General features: G+C 39.0%; 2 protein-coding genes across 2 annotated transcripts in view; both read right to left on the bottom strand.

Annotated features, from left to right (window-relative positions):
- LOC145492291 (uncharacterized) overlaps positions 1-16405 on the bottom strand; it is a 175111-nt gene that overhangs the window by 94181 nt on the left and 64525 nt on the right. The window lies entirely within an intron of this gene.
- On the bottom strand, positions 4045-5768 carry LOC145492693 (tyrosine kinase receptor Cad96Ca-like). Its single transcript, XM_081472098.1, has 3 exons — positions 5573-5768; positions 4672-4782; positions 4045-4385 (listed from the first exon to the last, which is right to left on the bottom strand). The coding sequence occupies exons 2-3, from the start codon at positions 4730-4732 to the stop codon at positions 4045-4047; spliced, it is 402 nt and encodes a 133-aa protein (XP_081328224.1). The 5' UTR covers positions 4733-4782; positions 5573-5768.

Here is a 16405-nt window from a genome sequence, read left to right as displayed (position 1 = left end):
CTGTGAAAACAACCCTGATCATTGTTCTTCCTGCTTACAAACGGGATGTGAGGACTTTACAGAGGCCAGGTGTCGTAATCAACCACCAGCTACACCCTGCGGATCCTGTAAGCGGATGTTTTATGGTGATGTTTGTTTTCAAAATCATCTGACGAAATCCTACAAGGGAAAAACCGCTGACTCCAAAAACATCAGTGTTTGCAGTCAACGCCGCAAATGTCGTAGCTGTAAAAAGTTGTTGGTGGGTCTCAAGAAGCAACAAGAACATGAATGCGGTTACATAGACTGTCCCTCTTGCCACGAGTACATAGAGGCCGCAAGCCACCGATGCTTTATTCAGATACCTAAAACACCGGAAGAGCTAACCGAAGAGAAAAAAGAAAAAAAGAAGAAGAGAAAGAAAAAGAAAACACGCAAGCGACTAACCGACGCCGAAGCAGAGGATAATAGTAATGATGATGATGATGATGATGATGAAAAGCCTCCCATTCTCGTTTTCTTCGATATTGAGGCGATGCAAGATACTGGCAAACACATCCCTAATCTTTTAATAGCGGAAACTGAGGATGATAATTGTCCACTCCACTTCAAAGGTGAAGATTGCATTCGCGATTTCCTGGAATGGCTGGATACGTTAACTGAAGAAGACACGCGCAATGTAACTGTTTTGGCCCATAACTTTTCTGGCTACGACTCCTATTTCGTCGTGGAGGAATATCATCGCCAACACAGGGTCCTCAATCAAATCAGAAATGGAGCTAAACTTCTCCAATTAACCTTTGACAATATTAACTTTATTGACTCTCTGTCATTTTTTCAAATGCCGCTTTCTGCATTTCCAAAGACATTCGGATTGACAGAGTTAAAGAAGGGCTATTTTCCTCACCTGTTTAACACGCCTGAAAATCAAGACTACGTGGGACCAATTCCCGAGAAAGAATTTTACATGCCTGAATCAATGTCTGTCAACGGCCGTAAAGACTTCGAGAAATGGCATGATAAAGAAAGAGCTGAGAATGTAGTGTTCGATTTCCAGAAAGAATTGCTGGAATATTGCGAATCGGACGTGAAATTACTGAAGGAGGGATGCCTTACTTTCAAACGGCTTTTTGAAAAAGAGACAAAGTTTGACCCCTTCGGTCATATTACTATAGCTTCGGCATGCAATCGAGACCTACGACAAAACCGAATGGAAGCCAACACAATTGCTTCTGAACCTCTCCACGGTTGGCGACTAAAAACAAATCAGTCGAAAGTTGCCATGGAATATCTACTGTGGCAACAAAGTCAGATCAGTGGGAGAATTCAACATGTTGGAAATGATGGGGAATACCGTATCCCCAACAGTCGCTACACCGTGGACGGCTACGATGCAACTACGAACACCGTCTACGAATTTCAAGGTTGCTTTTGGCATGGCTGTCGTAAATGCTATCCCAACAGATCCGAAACACACCTTAGATTAGAGCACCGCTGCACTGCCGACGTGTATCTCTGCACCCAGGAAAAACTACAATTCTTGCGTGACAAAGGTTACAACGTCATCGAAATGTGGGAGTGTAATTGGCGGAAAATGAAAGAAGAAAGGCAGGACGTCAGGAACTTTGTAGCCAGCCTCGATTTGGTGGAGCCACTAAATCCCCGTGATGCCTTCTGCGGCGGACGAACAAACGCTGTCAAACTCTATCATCTGGCTGACATCGCCTCAGGAGAGAAGATTCATTACTATGATTTTACATCTCTCTATCCGTTCATTAATAAGAATGCTGAGTATCCTGTCGGCCACCCTGAAATGATATTTCAGCCGGAAGACACAGACATCCAAAATTACTTCGGGATTGCCAAGGTCACAATCTTACCTCCAGAAAAACTGTTTCATCCAGTACTTCCGCTGCGTGAAAATGGTAAACTAACATTCCCGCTATGTAGAGCCTGTGTACAAGAAGAGATGGAAAAACCAATGCTACAACGGTCCTGGGTTTGCAGTCACAGCGACAGTGAAAGACAAATTACAGGTACATGGTGTACCCCCGAACTGAACAAAGCCGTTGAGAAGGGCTACAAAATAACTTACATTCACGAAGTGTGGCATTTTTCTGAAACGAGGAAAGGTCTCTTTAAAGACTATGTGAATACATGGTTAAAGATTAAAGAGGAGGCAAGCGGCTGGCCAGCTCATGTAGGCGATGATCCCGTCAAACAACAAGAACATCTGAGATCCTACAAAGCGAAAGAGGGCATCGAACTCAACCGCAACAACATTGAAAAGAATCCCGGCAAACGTAGCCTTGCAAAAATGATGTTAAATTCCATGTGGGGGAAGTTTGGCCAGCGCACCAACAAAACTCAAATCCAAGAGTTCGGAGATCCTATGAGGTTCAGTGCATTCCATGAAAGTGATGCAAATGACATTTGCTACGTGAGTGTATTGTCTGAAGACATCGTTGAAATTCACTATAAACTGAAATTGAATGATGAACCTGTCTCACCAAACCTCAACATTTTCATCGCTTGTTTCACGACATGTTGGGCTCGACTTCGTTTGTATGCAGCTCTGGACATGCTACAAGAACGAGTACAGTACACAGACACCGACAGCGTTATTTTTTCCAGTTTACCTCATGAAAACAATCCTCCCCTTGACGACTTTCTCGGTGATTTCAAGGACGAGTTGGGAGAAGACGACTTCATCACTGAATTTGCGTCCGCGGGACCGAAAAATTATGGTTACCTCACGAAGAAAGAAAAAGAAGAATGCAAAGTGAGGGGAATCTCTTTAAACAGTGAAGGTAGCAAGCAGTTAAATTATCAAGTGTTGCGGCAAAATGTTTTAGACGAAATTCAACGCCCTCTCGAGAAAACGCGACAAACTGATATTTACAAGCCTTATCACATCGTCCGAAACTCCAAAGAGTACTCACTGACCACAGTCTCTCAGACGAACAAGTACCAGCTTGTGTACGAAAAACGAGTGATAGATCCCTACACCTTCAAAACATATCCCTATGGCTATGAAAGAATAACAAATGAGGACCTGGACATGATTGAACTGTTGTGCCATTTGTAAACACTTTTGTAAATAGTTTCATTCATAAGTTGAGCGCAATCCACTAGGGAGTTGCACACGGCTCTGTCCTGTAATTGTAGGGAAACATTTGATATTAAAGTTAATGGTTAACTTTAAAATTGCGTGATTACTTTGTTTATCTTAGAAACCAGGCTTTTTACTCGGTCAACACGGAAACGAAATTAAGGACGTCAAAGGGGCGGGGCTTCTGGTTACCATGGATACGTCAAACTCGAGAAAACAATAGAACTCCTTTCCATAACAATACTTTTTCATTTGCATCACACTACCTGTCAAATTCGTACTGGACTAGCCCATACCACTACTAAGACATACAAGGTGGAACTTTTTCACCCTGGAAAAATTCCCGCCATGCGAAGACGACCAGGGTAACTTTAGTTCAACCCCCATTAAACGATCGCCCTCGGGAAAATGGCCGCTTAGAGGAGGCTGGCCGCTTAATAGAGGTAAAAACAATAGAAAAACCCTCATTGGGACTTTGATCATTGGGCACCTAATAGAGGTGGTCGTTTACTAGTTGGCCGGTCAATGGGGGCTCGACTGTACATGTCATGTGAAGAAGAACTGGTTATTATCATTACAGTTCTTTTTGGGCAAATATTCACACCTTAGTCAATTCTTTTTAGGGAGGCGCGGTGGCCTCATGGTTAGTGCGCTCGTCTCCGGATCGAGTGGTCCGGGTTCGAACCCTGGCCGGGGACATTGTGTTGTGTTCTTGGGCAAGACACTTTACTCTCACAGTGCCTTTCTCCACCCAAGTGTATAAATGGGTACCGGCGAACTTAATGCTGGAGGTAACCCTGCGATGGACTAGCATCCCATCCAGGGGGGAGTAGAAATACTCCTAGTCGCTTCATGCTACAGAAACCGGGATAAGCTCCGGCCTGATGGGCCACTTGGCTCGCATGCAGACTTTACCTAGTCAATTCATTTTACGAAATATTCGCAAGCCGATTTTAGTTCCCTAACAGACCAACGCTACAACGTCGCAGGATGACATAGTGGAAACCGTTAGACTGAGACACTTCCAGCAATACTGTGCAAATCCGCAATAGACCAATAAGGGCGCAAAACATAAAGGCTGAAAAAATGAGTACATTACACACCCGTTTGGATGACAAATAAGACATTCCATCAGCGATTTGCCAAGCAAACTTCGTCAGCTGTTGTGACGTCAGACTTGTTTTTGGTTTGATATCCGGGTCTTTGTAATAAGTATCATTCAGTCCACGGCTCTTTCTCAGGTATCCCAGCAGGTCTGCAAATGGAATATATTCTATCAGCACTAACAACGGCTCTGAGAAGACAACGAGAGAGAAGAAAAGAGACACTGGTAATGTTAAGCAATAATGGGATCTTGTCTGGACAAAGATACATATAAAGCCAAAGCAGTGGACAACATGATTTTCACTGGCATACTGAAGCTGAATTGAAGAATTATTCTATTTTGAAGGGATTGTAAGTGCCATGCATTCATAAATTCATCTAGTTGACTTGACAAGAAGAAGGGAAGTTGAATAGAGTCGAAAGAGATTTCAAAACACTGAACACCGTTTCTTTGAGGGTTTTAACTCAAAGTTTACCAGATTCAGTGACGCATCCCAGGAGCTTGATGATATGTGGATGAGGCTGAAGCTGTTTCATTATTTCAAGTTCTGATAACAAGTTTCTCTTGTCTGGCTCGGGCGCATTCTCTGCAACATAATCCCAAATGAGATTTTTAAAACTCAATAATTATGATTTATACATTGGTGTTTCCTGGCCACTAGCCTATTAATATGACCAAGCTTTCGGGAAGAAACAACCTTCGTCACATCAGCAATAACCTAAAACAACTTTTTTCCCTTTCCCTTTAATCAATTTGGAAAACAAAGTTGACAGCAATTCACATCAGTCAACGATATCACGATATCACACAAACCATGTTGGTGTGATGGAATACTAGTACCAAATCATTGGCATAATGCGTATTGTAAAGTCTACCAAGACTTCAAGCTAGAAATGGACAATTATAGTGAAACCTGTATTAAGCGGACCCCTCATTAAACGGACACCCTTTATTAAGTGGACACCAGCTTGAGTCTCAAAATTTTCTTCCCACATTTGCTGTAAAACAAACATGCATTCAGCGGACACCTCTGTTAAGCGGACGCGGACACCAATATTGAGCCATTTTGGTGCAAAAAAACGTGCAATAAGCGGACACTTCAAGGGCCTTTTACTTCTCAGAGCTCAGCTCAGACTCCTTTAACACTGTTCAGGATGTCGTTTTAAAGCTAAGTAGATTATTCCACAGAAATGTATTGACTGACAGTACATTAAGCTATGAACAGTCTTTGATCTTACACTGTGTTACGAAAGGGTTAATAATTAACCATTATTGCACAAAGGGTCCCAAGGATGTCCGCTTAAGATAGGTTTCACTGTAGAACGTCCGTAACATATTCTGCACTATTCAACCACTATTTTATAAGCATTTCACACCTTTTAACTTTTTAATAGCCACTAGTGTCTTCCCGGGCCGTCCTCGAAGACGTATTACTGTTCCCTTGGCAACCTGACCAAGCGCACCCTTACCAATGATCTTCTCTAGAGTCACATGTCGTCTAGGAACCTCCCAGGAGCGTGTTGACGGATGAAGAGGTGCGTATTAGTTGCTTTGGGAAGCGTTTGATGAAACATTATTCCCTCTATCTTCTGAGACGTTCTGTAATCGAGAAGCCTGATTCAGTGACATGTATTGGCGTTGAAGGGAAACTCCAGAATTTTGAATCCTGGCGGGATCTTCATCCAGTCCAATATTATCCATTTCCATTTGAGTCTAATGCGAGTGAAACACACAGTTGACGTTTACAAATTACTTTTTCTGAAAGCGAGATGTTGAACTGAGTTGAACTGAGTCAACTGCATAACTAATTCAAACCAGAAGCATGATGACAACTTTAGAGGGGCCTTCACACTTTAAACGGTTGTAACTTTAAAAGCGCTAAAGCAGTGAACTTCAAATCTGACAACCTGCCTCAAATTGATCTGGAAAAAAATAACTATCGCATTTCATTGGTCAAGGATCTTGATGTTTCCATGGCAACCGTATTTTCACAGGCATGTTTTCTGTCATACTTAAATTCATTAACATTCTTGATGTTCTAAGCCTTTGTCGATGGCTCAGAGATGGCGTCTGTTCAGAAATAATAAAATCATATGACGTCATCTCTGTATGTTATGGACTTCAAAGGAAATATGTTTAAACGTGCTACCGTGAATCCTTTAAGTTCCATAGCCATGGTTTTAATACTCTATGCATGACAGGTTAATGTCCTTGACATCTTCGCCCTCCAAATTCCCTCCCCCCCCCACCCCCTCACCATCAAAAGTTTAATTGCAGTCAAGTAAAAGGCTGCTCATGTGATACTTTATATTGACTACTTGTATTTTCTGTTACGTAAAGACCTACATGCATTTTGCCTCTTTCCTCATTTGACGCCGCTCGATTTCCCCTACAATAAAAATAACCAACGAATTAGTTTTCTTATGAAGAAAATCCACATTCAAATACACATCCAGGGTAGGTCAGTTTGAAGTATATGGCCCTTCAAAATACATTGTTATGAATCGATTGTCCCAAAGCCCAACATAAAGTCTTTAAGTGTGAGAATTGAATTAACATGTTGTGAAATGAAAGGCTTCGTTACTCAAAAAGAACTAACGAGTTCTGAACGGGCTTGGAATTTTGTGCTACTCCTGCGAGTCTATCGCAGGGTTACTTCCCGACATTTTATTCGTCAATATCCATTTATAGTCCCGGGTGGATTGGGGCACTATCGGAGTAGTGAGTCTTGCCCAAGAACACAGCACAATAACCCTTCCAGCGCTCGAACGCAGATCTAGACCGCTCGACTCTTGTACAGCACACTAAACGCCAGGCCACCACATCTTATTTTTTCCATTGAAGTGGCACATTTCAAATAGCGAAATTATTAAGCGGAACCAGCGTTAAGAGCCACTGCTCACAAATATGGACCAAACAACGGCACAAGTCGAAAAATCGATTTTGCTCATTTTTTGCCCAAAGATTGGCCCTAGCTAGAGAACAAACGGACCATAGTTAGTTTCTGCTAATGCAACTTTTTTTGGAAGAAATTTGCGAAAAACGATTTCGCCCCGATTGAGCTCAAAATCTACTTCCAGTTATGCTGAATTTTCTGGAAATTTAATTGCTTCGCACGTCGCACAACAGCTACTTGAGAATCTTTCAATGGTTTTTAGATTCAGCTCAGGTCTTCATGGTATGACTGAGTGAAAAATAAAATAAATCGAGGTTTTGTTTGAGCCCGAAACGAGATCGAACAGAAACGCAAAATATTGCAATGTGTTGCAAACGAATTATAGCACTAAAATATCACCATATTTTTCTATGGGCTATAACTTTAAATGCCACAAAAACACTTTCTACGGGCTAACTTTACACCCTCCAGTTTGAAAATCAAAAAACATCTCTGGGCAAATGGTTTTAAGTCGCCCGCCTTGGCCTGCGTTTTTCATAAATTTTCTCCTGAACCGCCGTGGGAATGTAAACAATTGCGTGACGCGGACGGTCACCCTGAATATATAATTCGTTTCCAACAAACTGCAGATGGCTATCTTAGAACATTTGGGTGAAAAAAGAAAAACATAATGGACCACTTTTAACTTTAATGATTTGAAAGGCATTGCTTTAGAAATTTCGTTAATTAAAAACGCCAATTAAAAGCAATTCACTTGGAGTCCGGGTGTTACCGCTATGTCGTTTTAAGCTGTCGTTCTTTCTTTGATCATTTTAATTACAAGAACGAGTTCTAGAAAGAAAATCGTTCTAAGTTCATTTATTAAGCGTAATAACGAGTTGATATTGTTCGTTTGTAGCCTTACGTGATCTGAAGGAACGCTACAGTAATTAAATTTGTATTTGTTGATTTCGACGGATCGATTTCCGGTTAAGATGATTTCCGCAGAACATTCGAGCAATAATGGCAAAAATGAAGTTACCGAAAAAACCGCGTAGCATGGTTATATTTTGAACACAGTAAAGAAGAACTTATCGAGACTAAAGCTCTCAAGCTGACCCCGCGAGAGAAAATTGAACTTGAATGGTTCGATAGAAAACTAAGTTTGATCGAATGTCAGATAACGATCTGCACGTGAAGTTGAACTAGCGATGAAAAGATTATTGCTTACGGTAAAAGTATTTTTAATTAATTAAGTATTAACTTGCACTGTACAAAGAATTTTCCAGGAAATGCATTTGAACACTTGTAACAAATATTCCTTGAGACAATAAAGCTTTGACCAGCGACCCTGCAAGACAGCGCGCGCGTGGCCAAATGTTTTTAAACTTTTTTTGTATTTGTTTACACTGTCATCAGAGCTCGAGAAGTCCGAACTAGTTTACACAAGAAACTCAATGCTGAAGAGTTCTATTTCTGTTTCATGGAGAAACTATTTCTTCATGAGAAATCGTGTATACGAATTTCTTTGTATTGACGTAATGAATTGAATAAAGAAATCACACTCGTGTACCCATATTTTTAGGTCTGATTAAGGAGTTCGAACGCTACCACCTTGGTTTTCTGTGAAGAACGAAATCCGGGAATTAGAGACAGTCACGTGATTAAACTGACTGCGAACGACTGGAAGGAATAGATTACTCTTCTTAGTTGCTAGCCGTCAATCATTGCATTCACTTTCATTTTAATTTTCTTTCTTTTCATTCTTTTTTTTTTTTTTTTGTTACGTTTTTTATTTGTTTTTATTTTCGGAGCTGATACCAGTTTATTTTTTGTTTGATTTAATCTTTGAAAATGTAATTTTACATATTTTCCGCAAAATTATTATAATTGTTCGACGTTCCGGAATGTTCCATGTTCCTGGTTTTATCGACGCCCGCTATTTTGGCTAATCGCTTAATCAAATTATATATATTTCATTGAAATTCGCTCTTCCGTGACCAACTTCCGCGAACAAAACAAGATGGACGTTTGCCGTTCATAGATCGACCACTGTAATGTTTATTTGTCTACCAGTGTTATGATCTGCAAATTTCAGACAGGTAGCGAATAGCGTTAATACTGTCACTTAATCTATCAAACAACCAAAGCAGAAAAGATGGATTTTTTTCCCCACTATGACTGAAACGCAAACGCAATTTTTTCCTCGGCTAATTCAATTCCAGAAATTCCGGGTTTTCTAGCTGAGTTTGAGAATGGCCGTTTTCACACTAGAGACGGATAACCCGTCCATTACGGATAATTCGTCTTAGTGTGAAAACGGAACGGTGCTCATTTTAGACGGATAATCCGTCTATTTTTATCCGTCCGATTATCCGTCTATTTAGACGGATAATCCGTCTAGACGGATTATCCGTCTCTAGTGTGAAAACGGCCAATATTGTGTGAAAACAAATTTTGTACACAGCTAGAAGAGTTGAGATGCCGTCACGCAATTAGTAGTTTATAGAATTTATGGTATTTCCACTTGACTTTATTTGTCAGTCAATGATTCAATTGCCATAAACTATAGAGGATTGGTTAAGTGTATCTCTAAAACTGTCACTGTATTGTAACTTATCAGTGAAATTAATAACTGAGCCATCTTGTGGAAATAAACAAGCGAGTTAAAAATTATTCACCTGAATCATTTCCTGGAGCACTGTAGTCACCTTCTTTATTAGGGATGTCGTGGGTGTTGCAATGCAAACGAAAAATATGCATATATTTATACTAACTTAAACAAAAAAAAAAACATTTTCCATCATTTTATCCAGACATTGTTTCAAAAATTGCTTTCATCGGATTGTTGGAGACGAATATTTACTCGAGAGTGAGTATCCGCGTCACGCAATTGCTTACATTCCAACGGCGGATTTTGGGCAAAATCTATGAGAAACACAGGCCAAGGCGGGCGACTTAAAACCATTTGCCCAGAGATATCTTTTGATATCCTAACAGCTGGGTTTATGTTTAACCCCACTGCGTGAAAGCCAAAATATTCTGGAGTATTCTAGACTTGAATATGTGATTGTGACGCAATAGAATCCTAGAGTATTCAAGCCGCACACAACACGTGACGTACACCTGGAATATTCGTGTCGAATATGGTGGAATACGCTCCGTTCATAATCGTTCGAGGATTTTCGTTAAAGTATACCACACATCTGTCGTAATCCTAGAGTATGATGGCGAACCCTTTGTAAAAAGAACTTTATAAAAGAAGGTAACAGTTCGGGTGCATAGCATTCTCCTGAAAGCAAAATTTAGACTATGAATTCAAAGTATATGCGATCTGCGCGTGTATACTTTTATCCTGGAATACGTGATCTTGACGCCAAAGTTATAGAATTCTAGAGTATTCATGGCGTGTACAACCGTGACGTGGACCTGGAAAATTCTTATCGAATATGGGCATACGCAGGAGCAGGATCGTGTATTCGTTCGTAGACCAGAACAATTGTACTTTTTTGGTTCATGTTGTCGGCGCAGCGCATGTGTTTTGCTTGAGTCAAGAAATTTACACGCTTTGTTGTAACTTCAAATCCCACTCATTCGGTTTTGACCGACGTTTTCGGGATAATCACTACAAAGCGATTTCTCTTTGTGTGACCCGTCTCGTCTCAAATGGTTAACACAGCTCGAAATCACAAATTGGACACTACGGGATACGTAAAGCTGCGCAAAGTTTGGTTAGTAAGAGGAATCAAGTTCGTTTCGGAGAAGTTTTGGTGTATTCAGTGGAGAAAGTTCCGAGACCTTCGGACAAATATCTTTTCTCTGTGGGACGAGTTTAACTCCGGAGCCCGCAGGGCAACGAAACTCCTAAATAACGGCCAAATAGCTTCCTCAGTCGACTCCCTGCCATCATATCAACATTGCATTACGCTTGAGCAAGAAATCACAAAATGTATTACGGAAAACACTTTAATCAGATTTTTTCCTCGAGGTTAATTTTGAAACGAAATTGACCTTAAACGTGTTTCGAAACGACTTGTAACGAAATGAGAGAAACGACCTACATCAGCATTCTGTCCGACCTTCAACAAGCACGGATCAGCGGTTTTCCACATTAGATACTAGGTTCTCTCGCTTCTCGCGCCATTTTTTTGGCGTCCTTTTTGAAAGGTGTGAAATGTTGAAGCTTGCACCGATCTCTTGGTCCTTTTCCACCGTTTAAAAACTCTACTTTGGCGGACAAAATTCAGTTTATCTTCACTTCTTTACTGCGCAGGATTTCAAGCAGTTTTTGGTGGCATACAGCTGGTGAAAACATCGATACATACGGAGGTACGAGTCAACAACAACAGGTAAAACGTAAGCCATTGTTGTCTTCCCGGGTTGTCTTGTACGTACGAGTAAGTTAAGCTTAAGTTTCCAGGGTAAAGTTCAGTTGTAATGTTTGCTTAAGATGTATGGAATTGCCTCTGGCTGTAAATGTTTCTTTATCAAGCAGAAATTATAAATTGGAAGTAAATGTAACCTTGATTTCAAGAGGGACAGCTATGGGAATGATGGTGAATTAAACCATTAAATCAAACTACTGTGTAAAATTTACTGATTGATTTATTATGATATTTTTCTTAGTACTGCAAGCTTGATTTGAGGTTTCCCAGTGTGGATTTACACATAAACTTAACTAACCTTTCATGCGTATTGTATTTTAATCATAGGATGAAGTAAAATTGGTAATGCCTTACATGTATGTATAATCCCTGGCCTCCTTATTTGAAGAAAAAAGGAAAACCTGTGAGGAAGAACCCTGGCTTACAAGATACATGTATGTATTAATGACTATTTAGGGGGCCATGGAGACTTTTTCAGATTTATTTTTGTAAGAGCTTTTGAAAAATTATATTGGCAAGTAAATTTTGGCATTTCACTAGTCAGTCTCTGTATATTTTATATATAAACAAGGTGATTTGCATATCTGTCTTCAGAGTGCTCAGTAGTAAACTAGAGCGTGATTATAACAGATGACGAACTGAGCAACTGTAGATCTGACTTGACATTTTATTACTATTTAGTTTCGTACAGTAGTACACAACTTGTGTGCAGCACTCATGAGATAAAATTGCCAAATGCGAATTTACATCATTACACTGATTTGAGATACACATGCAACCATTGGAAATATGATAGCTACAATAAGTGAACGCTTTTACAAAAAAAAAGGAAAATTGGAAGTTATAGATAAACACTGTTACTATTATGTAACAACAGAAGCTTTAAAAGTTAAAATTTAGCATTTTTCCTGAAGAATTTGTTTGCATGTCTACATGAAGTTATCAGTTCATTCCATTTATTCAGAGAGGCTAACTCAGGTTTACAAAGGTACTTCTCCCAGAGGCATAGATTACATTGATTTGAAGTGGGGTTATATGGGGCAGCTTGCTTTAAAATCTTTCAAGTGACTTTGAACTTTGATTTATTGTCAAAGTCACTTGGAGGCTGCCCCATGTAACCCGTAACCCCACTTCAAATCAATGTAACCTACGCCTCTGGGAGAAGTACTTTATTATTTGTAAATCTGAGTTAGCCTCTCTGAACAAACAGAATAAACTGATTAGATAACTTCATGTAGACATGCAAACAAATTCCTCCTGAAAAATGTTAAATTTTAAATTTTAAATTTTAAATCTTCTCTTGTATTTCAATAATAACAGAGTTTATTGCTAATTTCCAACTTTCCTTTGTTTTGTAAAAGCATTCGCTTATTGTAGCTATCACATTTCCAATGGTCGCTTGTGTATTTCGAATCAGTGTAATGATGTAAATTCCCATTTGGCAATTTTATCTGATGAGTACTGCACACAAGTTGTGTAGTACGAAACTAAATAGTAATAAAATGTCAAATCAAATCCACATTTGATCAGTTCGTCATCTGTTATTTTATATATACATTACATTAAGGTACATGTAAACCCTTTTTCATTGATGACCACTACAAATTTCAAGACAATTTGTTATAGTAATGTCAAACTACAGTGAAACTTTCATATAATGAAGTGCCAAGGAATTGGCAAAGTATGTTCACTATAACAGGGTTTTGTATCAAGGTTCTTTTCCCTATAGTCTACTATTACTGGGGCCATGAAAATCATTCGTTATACCTAGGACCTCATTATATAGAGGCTCATTAAATCGAGGTTCCACTGTACTAACCATATTCCTTCCAAAGGTAAATATTGAAAATTGAGTTTTATTACTCATTTAGGTTATTAGCCTAAGGAGGAATTTGTTTGCATGTCTACATGAAGTTATCTAATCAGTTTATTCTGTTTGTTTAGAGTGACTATTAGCAATCATTTCAGGTTAGCTGAAAATTCAGAACAATATTGAATTTGATACTCAAATTTTGATTGGATTAATTAATGCATAAAATGTTTGCACCATATCTAGCAAAAAATGAAAGGCTTCTAGAGCTTGCCTACCTTTGTCAGTGCAAAATGAAACATAATCTGTAACCTTGAACATTGTTGCTTGAATCGTTTTAATGTGTTTAAGCCCACAAACTCTGGCCCTCACATCCTTTCATACTTTGTTTGCACTGTAAACTCGATTAATGTGCAACACAACTCTCTCTTCTCTCAAAGGCATCTTAAGTATGTTTTTGCATGCACTAGAAACCCAGGTGCTTACAGTGTAGCTTTCCAAATGTGACTGTAAAACTTTTTGGTCATCAATCCTGTCAAGACTAAGTCTTAGTGTTGATCTCAGGTCTTGGTTTGAATTTTCAGCTCTTTGTCTTGAGGTTACCCTATATCTTTCAGAGTGTCTTGCACCCACACCATTTAGCATGTCTAATTAAAGCCAATAAAGCTGGCTATCAATCTACACGTACATGTATACCAAGAATTTGGAAATAAAATGAATTGTCAAATTTTTCAGGGTTTCTCTATGCGAGCATCCAAATCACTTTTTGAAAGCTAAGTCAAAGTGAGTCTGCCTCAAATTTTGGACAGTAACTAGTTTATCATCCACATCTGTTAATTTTTATTTTGAAATATTTTTTCTCTGAGAGTGATTTTTGAATGATCACTCCACCATTCTTTAATCCTGTTTTGAAAATGTTCTGTAACTTTTTACTGCGATTGAATATGGCAACACACAGGCAATTTTTTTAGTGTTTTGTGTCCAGAAACTGAGAAACTAATTAAATTAACAAGAAACAAAGTTCACTTTGACTTTTACATGTAGCTTTCAAAATGTGATGATAATATTAATGATTTGGACACCAGCACTAAAATGTCTAGAAAAATTTGGCAATTCATTTTATTTGAAAGTCCTTGGTGTAGTTTGATGGCCAGCTCTATAAGTTTTAATTTGATATGGGGTTTACATACAATGTCTACAGATTAAATCGGATGCACTACATCCCTTTTGTGTGAGACACCTCTAAAGGTATATGGTAATGTTAAGAGGGTTCCAATTGTTGAACCAAATAAGAATGATGTTAGAGTGGTTTTCAATTGAGTGTCGTAAAACCAAAACCAAAACCAAAACCAATTACTTACCAATTAGACTTCTCAGCTAATCTCGAACTGTAGTAAAACCAAAACCTAAACCAAAGTAATTGTGTAATTACTCTCGACACTCAACTGAAAACCGCTCTAAATATGCAAAGCAGCAATTCATTAATTCATCTCTAATTCTCTTTCGTAACATAGCAGCATCTAGTTCTAAAGTTTGCATACAAAATGTAAGTGTTCTTTTAGACTGCTTCTCAGATGGTTCCGAACTTCTGCTTTTTCATAATATAGCAGCATCTAGTTAGAAAGTTGCATGCAAAATGTTATAGAAGTGGTTTTTTAGACTTTGCTTCTCAAATGCTTCATTATGCCTTTTCATAACACAGCAGCATCTAGTTATAAAGTTTGCTTCTCAGATGGTTATGCTTTTTCATTACAAAACAGCATCTAGATATAAAGTAAATGCATACAAAATGTTATAGTAATTTTTTAGGTTTTGCTTCTCAGATGGTTCCTTATACTTTTTCATAACATAGGGTCTTGGCAATGTAAATTCTTCCATAGTTTGATGAAAATAAACATACACGAACAAGTAACATAAGTTTTATTATTTCAGTATTAATAAAGTATTATTTGAAATGAAATGAAGATGTCATAACGGCAGTTGTTTACTTTTTGTTGGGATAACATCCATATTGTCCTGGTAATTTTCTTTCTTTTGGGTGGGTTTTGTTAGGAATCTAAAGGAATTTAAAAGTGTGTTACACTCAGCAGTTTGAACACAGTTTGGGGGATATACAAGCTTTGGTATGGGTCCTCAGTTGGCGTCAGTATTCAATCACGAATACGTTTCATACTTTACATGAGTCTCGTGTTCCAGTCGAACAGGAGACATGAATTGAAGTGTGTCGTTTAGAATACCTTAAAACCTCACGTATGCCTCAGTATTCGAATATGAACACGTTTCATACTTCGCATGAGTCTCGTGTTCCAGTCGAACACCACAGAACACTTGAAGTGTGTCGTGGAGAATACCTTAAAACCTCACGTATGCCTTAGTATTCAAACATGAACACGTTTCATACTTCGCGTGAGTCTCGTGTCCCAGTCGAACACCACAGAACACTTGAAGCGTGTCGTTTATAATACCCTAAAACCTCACGTATGCCTCAGTATTCAAACATGAACGCGTTTCATACTTCGCATGAGTCTCGTGTTCCAGTCGAACACCACAGAACACTTGAAGTGTATCGTTTAGAATACCTTAAAACCTCACGTATGCCTCAGTATTCAAACATGAACACGTTTCATACTTCGCATGAGTCTCGTGTTCCAGTCGAACACCACAGAACACTTGAAGTGTATCGTTTAGAATACCTTAAAACCTCACGTATGCCTCAGTATTTAAACATGAACACGTTTCATACTTCGCATGAGTCTCGTGTTCCAGTCGGATGCTTCGGAACACTAGCTAGCGTGTTGTCTGAATGAACTACGCGGTAGCGTATATTACCTGCATAAAACCCGTTCTTGACGACGCAATACATCTTTGGCTGTGAAAAATGTGACACAACTTTCGTATTCATAGCGTGCGATTCTCGAAAATTAGAGCATACTTGACGTATTCATTAGTATTCGAAGACGTTCACGTCAGAAGTGGCGTCGTGCATCGCGTTTTCCAGTCGCAAACTCTCGAACAACTGAGAGTATTCGAAAATATTCGAGTCATAAATGATCGCTATATCTTCGAAGAACATCTAATGCAACATTAATCTACCAAAACGTGGCCCGTATGATTTATCGAACACTTCAAGTCATTCACG

This window comes from Orbicella franksi, chromosome 7 (assembly GCF_964199315.1).
Source record: "Orbicella franksi chromosome 7, jaOrbFran1.1, whole genome shotgun sequence".
Classification (NCBI taxonomy): domain Eukaryota; kingdom Metazoa; phylum Cnidaria; class Anthozoa; order Scleractinia; family Merulinidae; genus Orbicella; species Orbicella franksi.
This window is presented reverse-complemented; position numbering and strand designations above follow the sequence as displayed.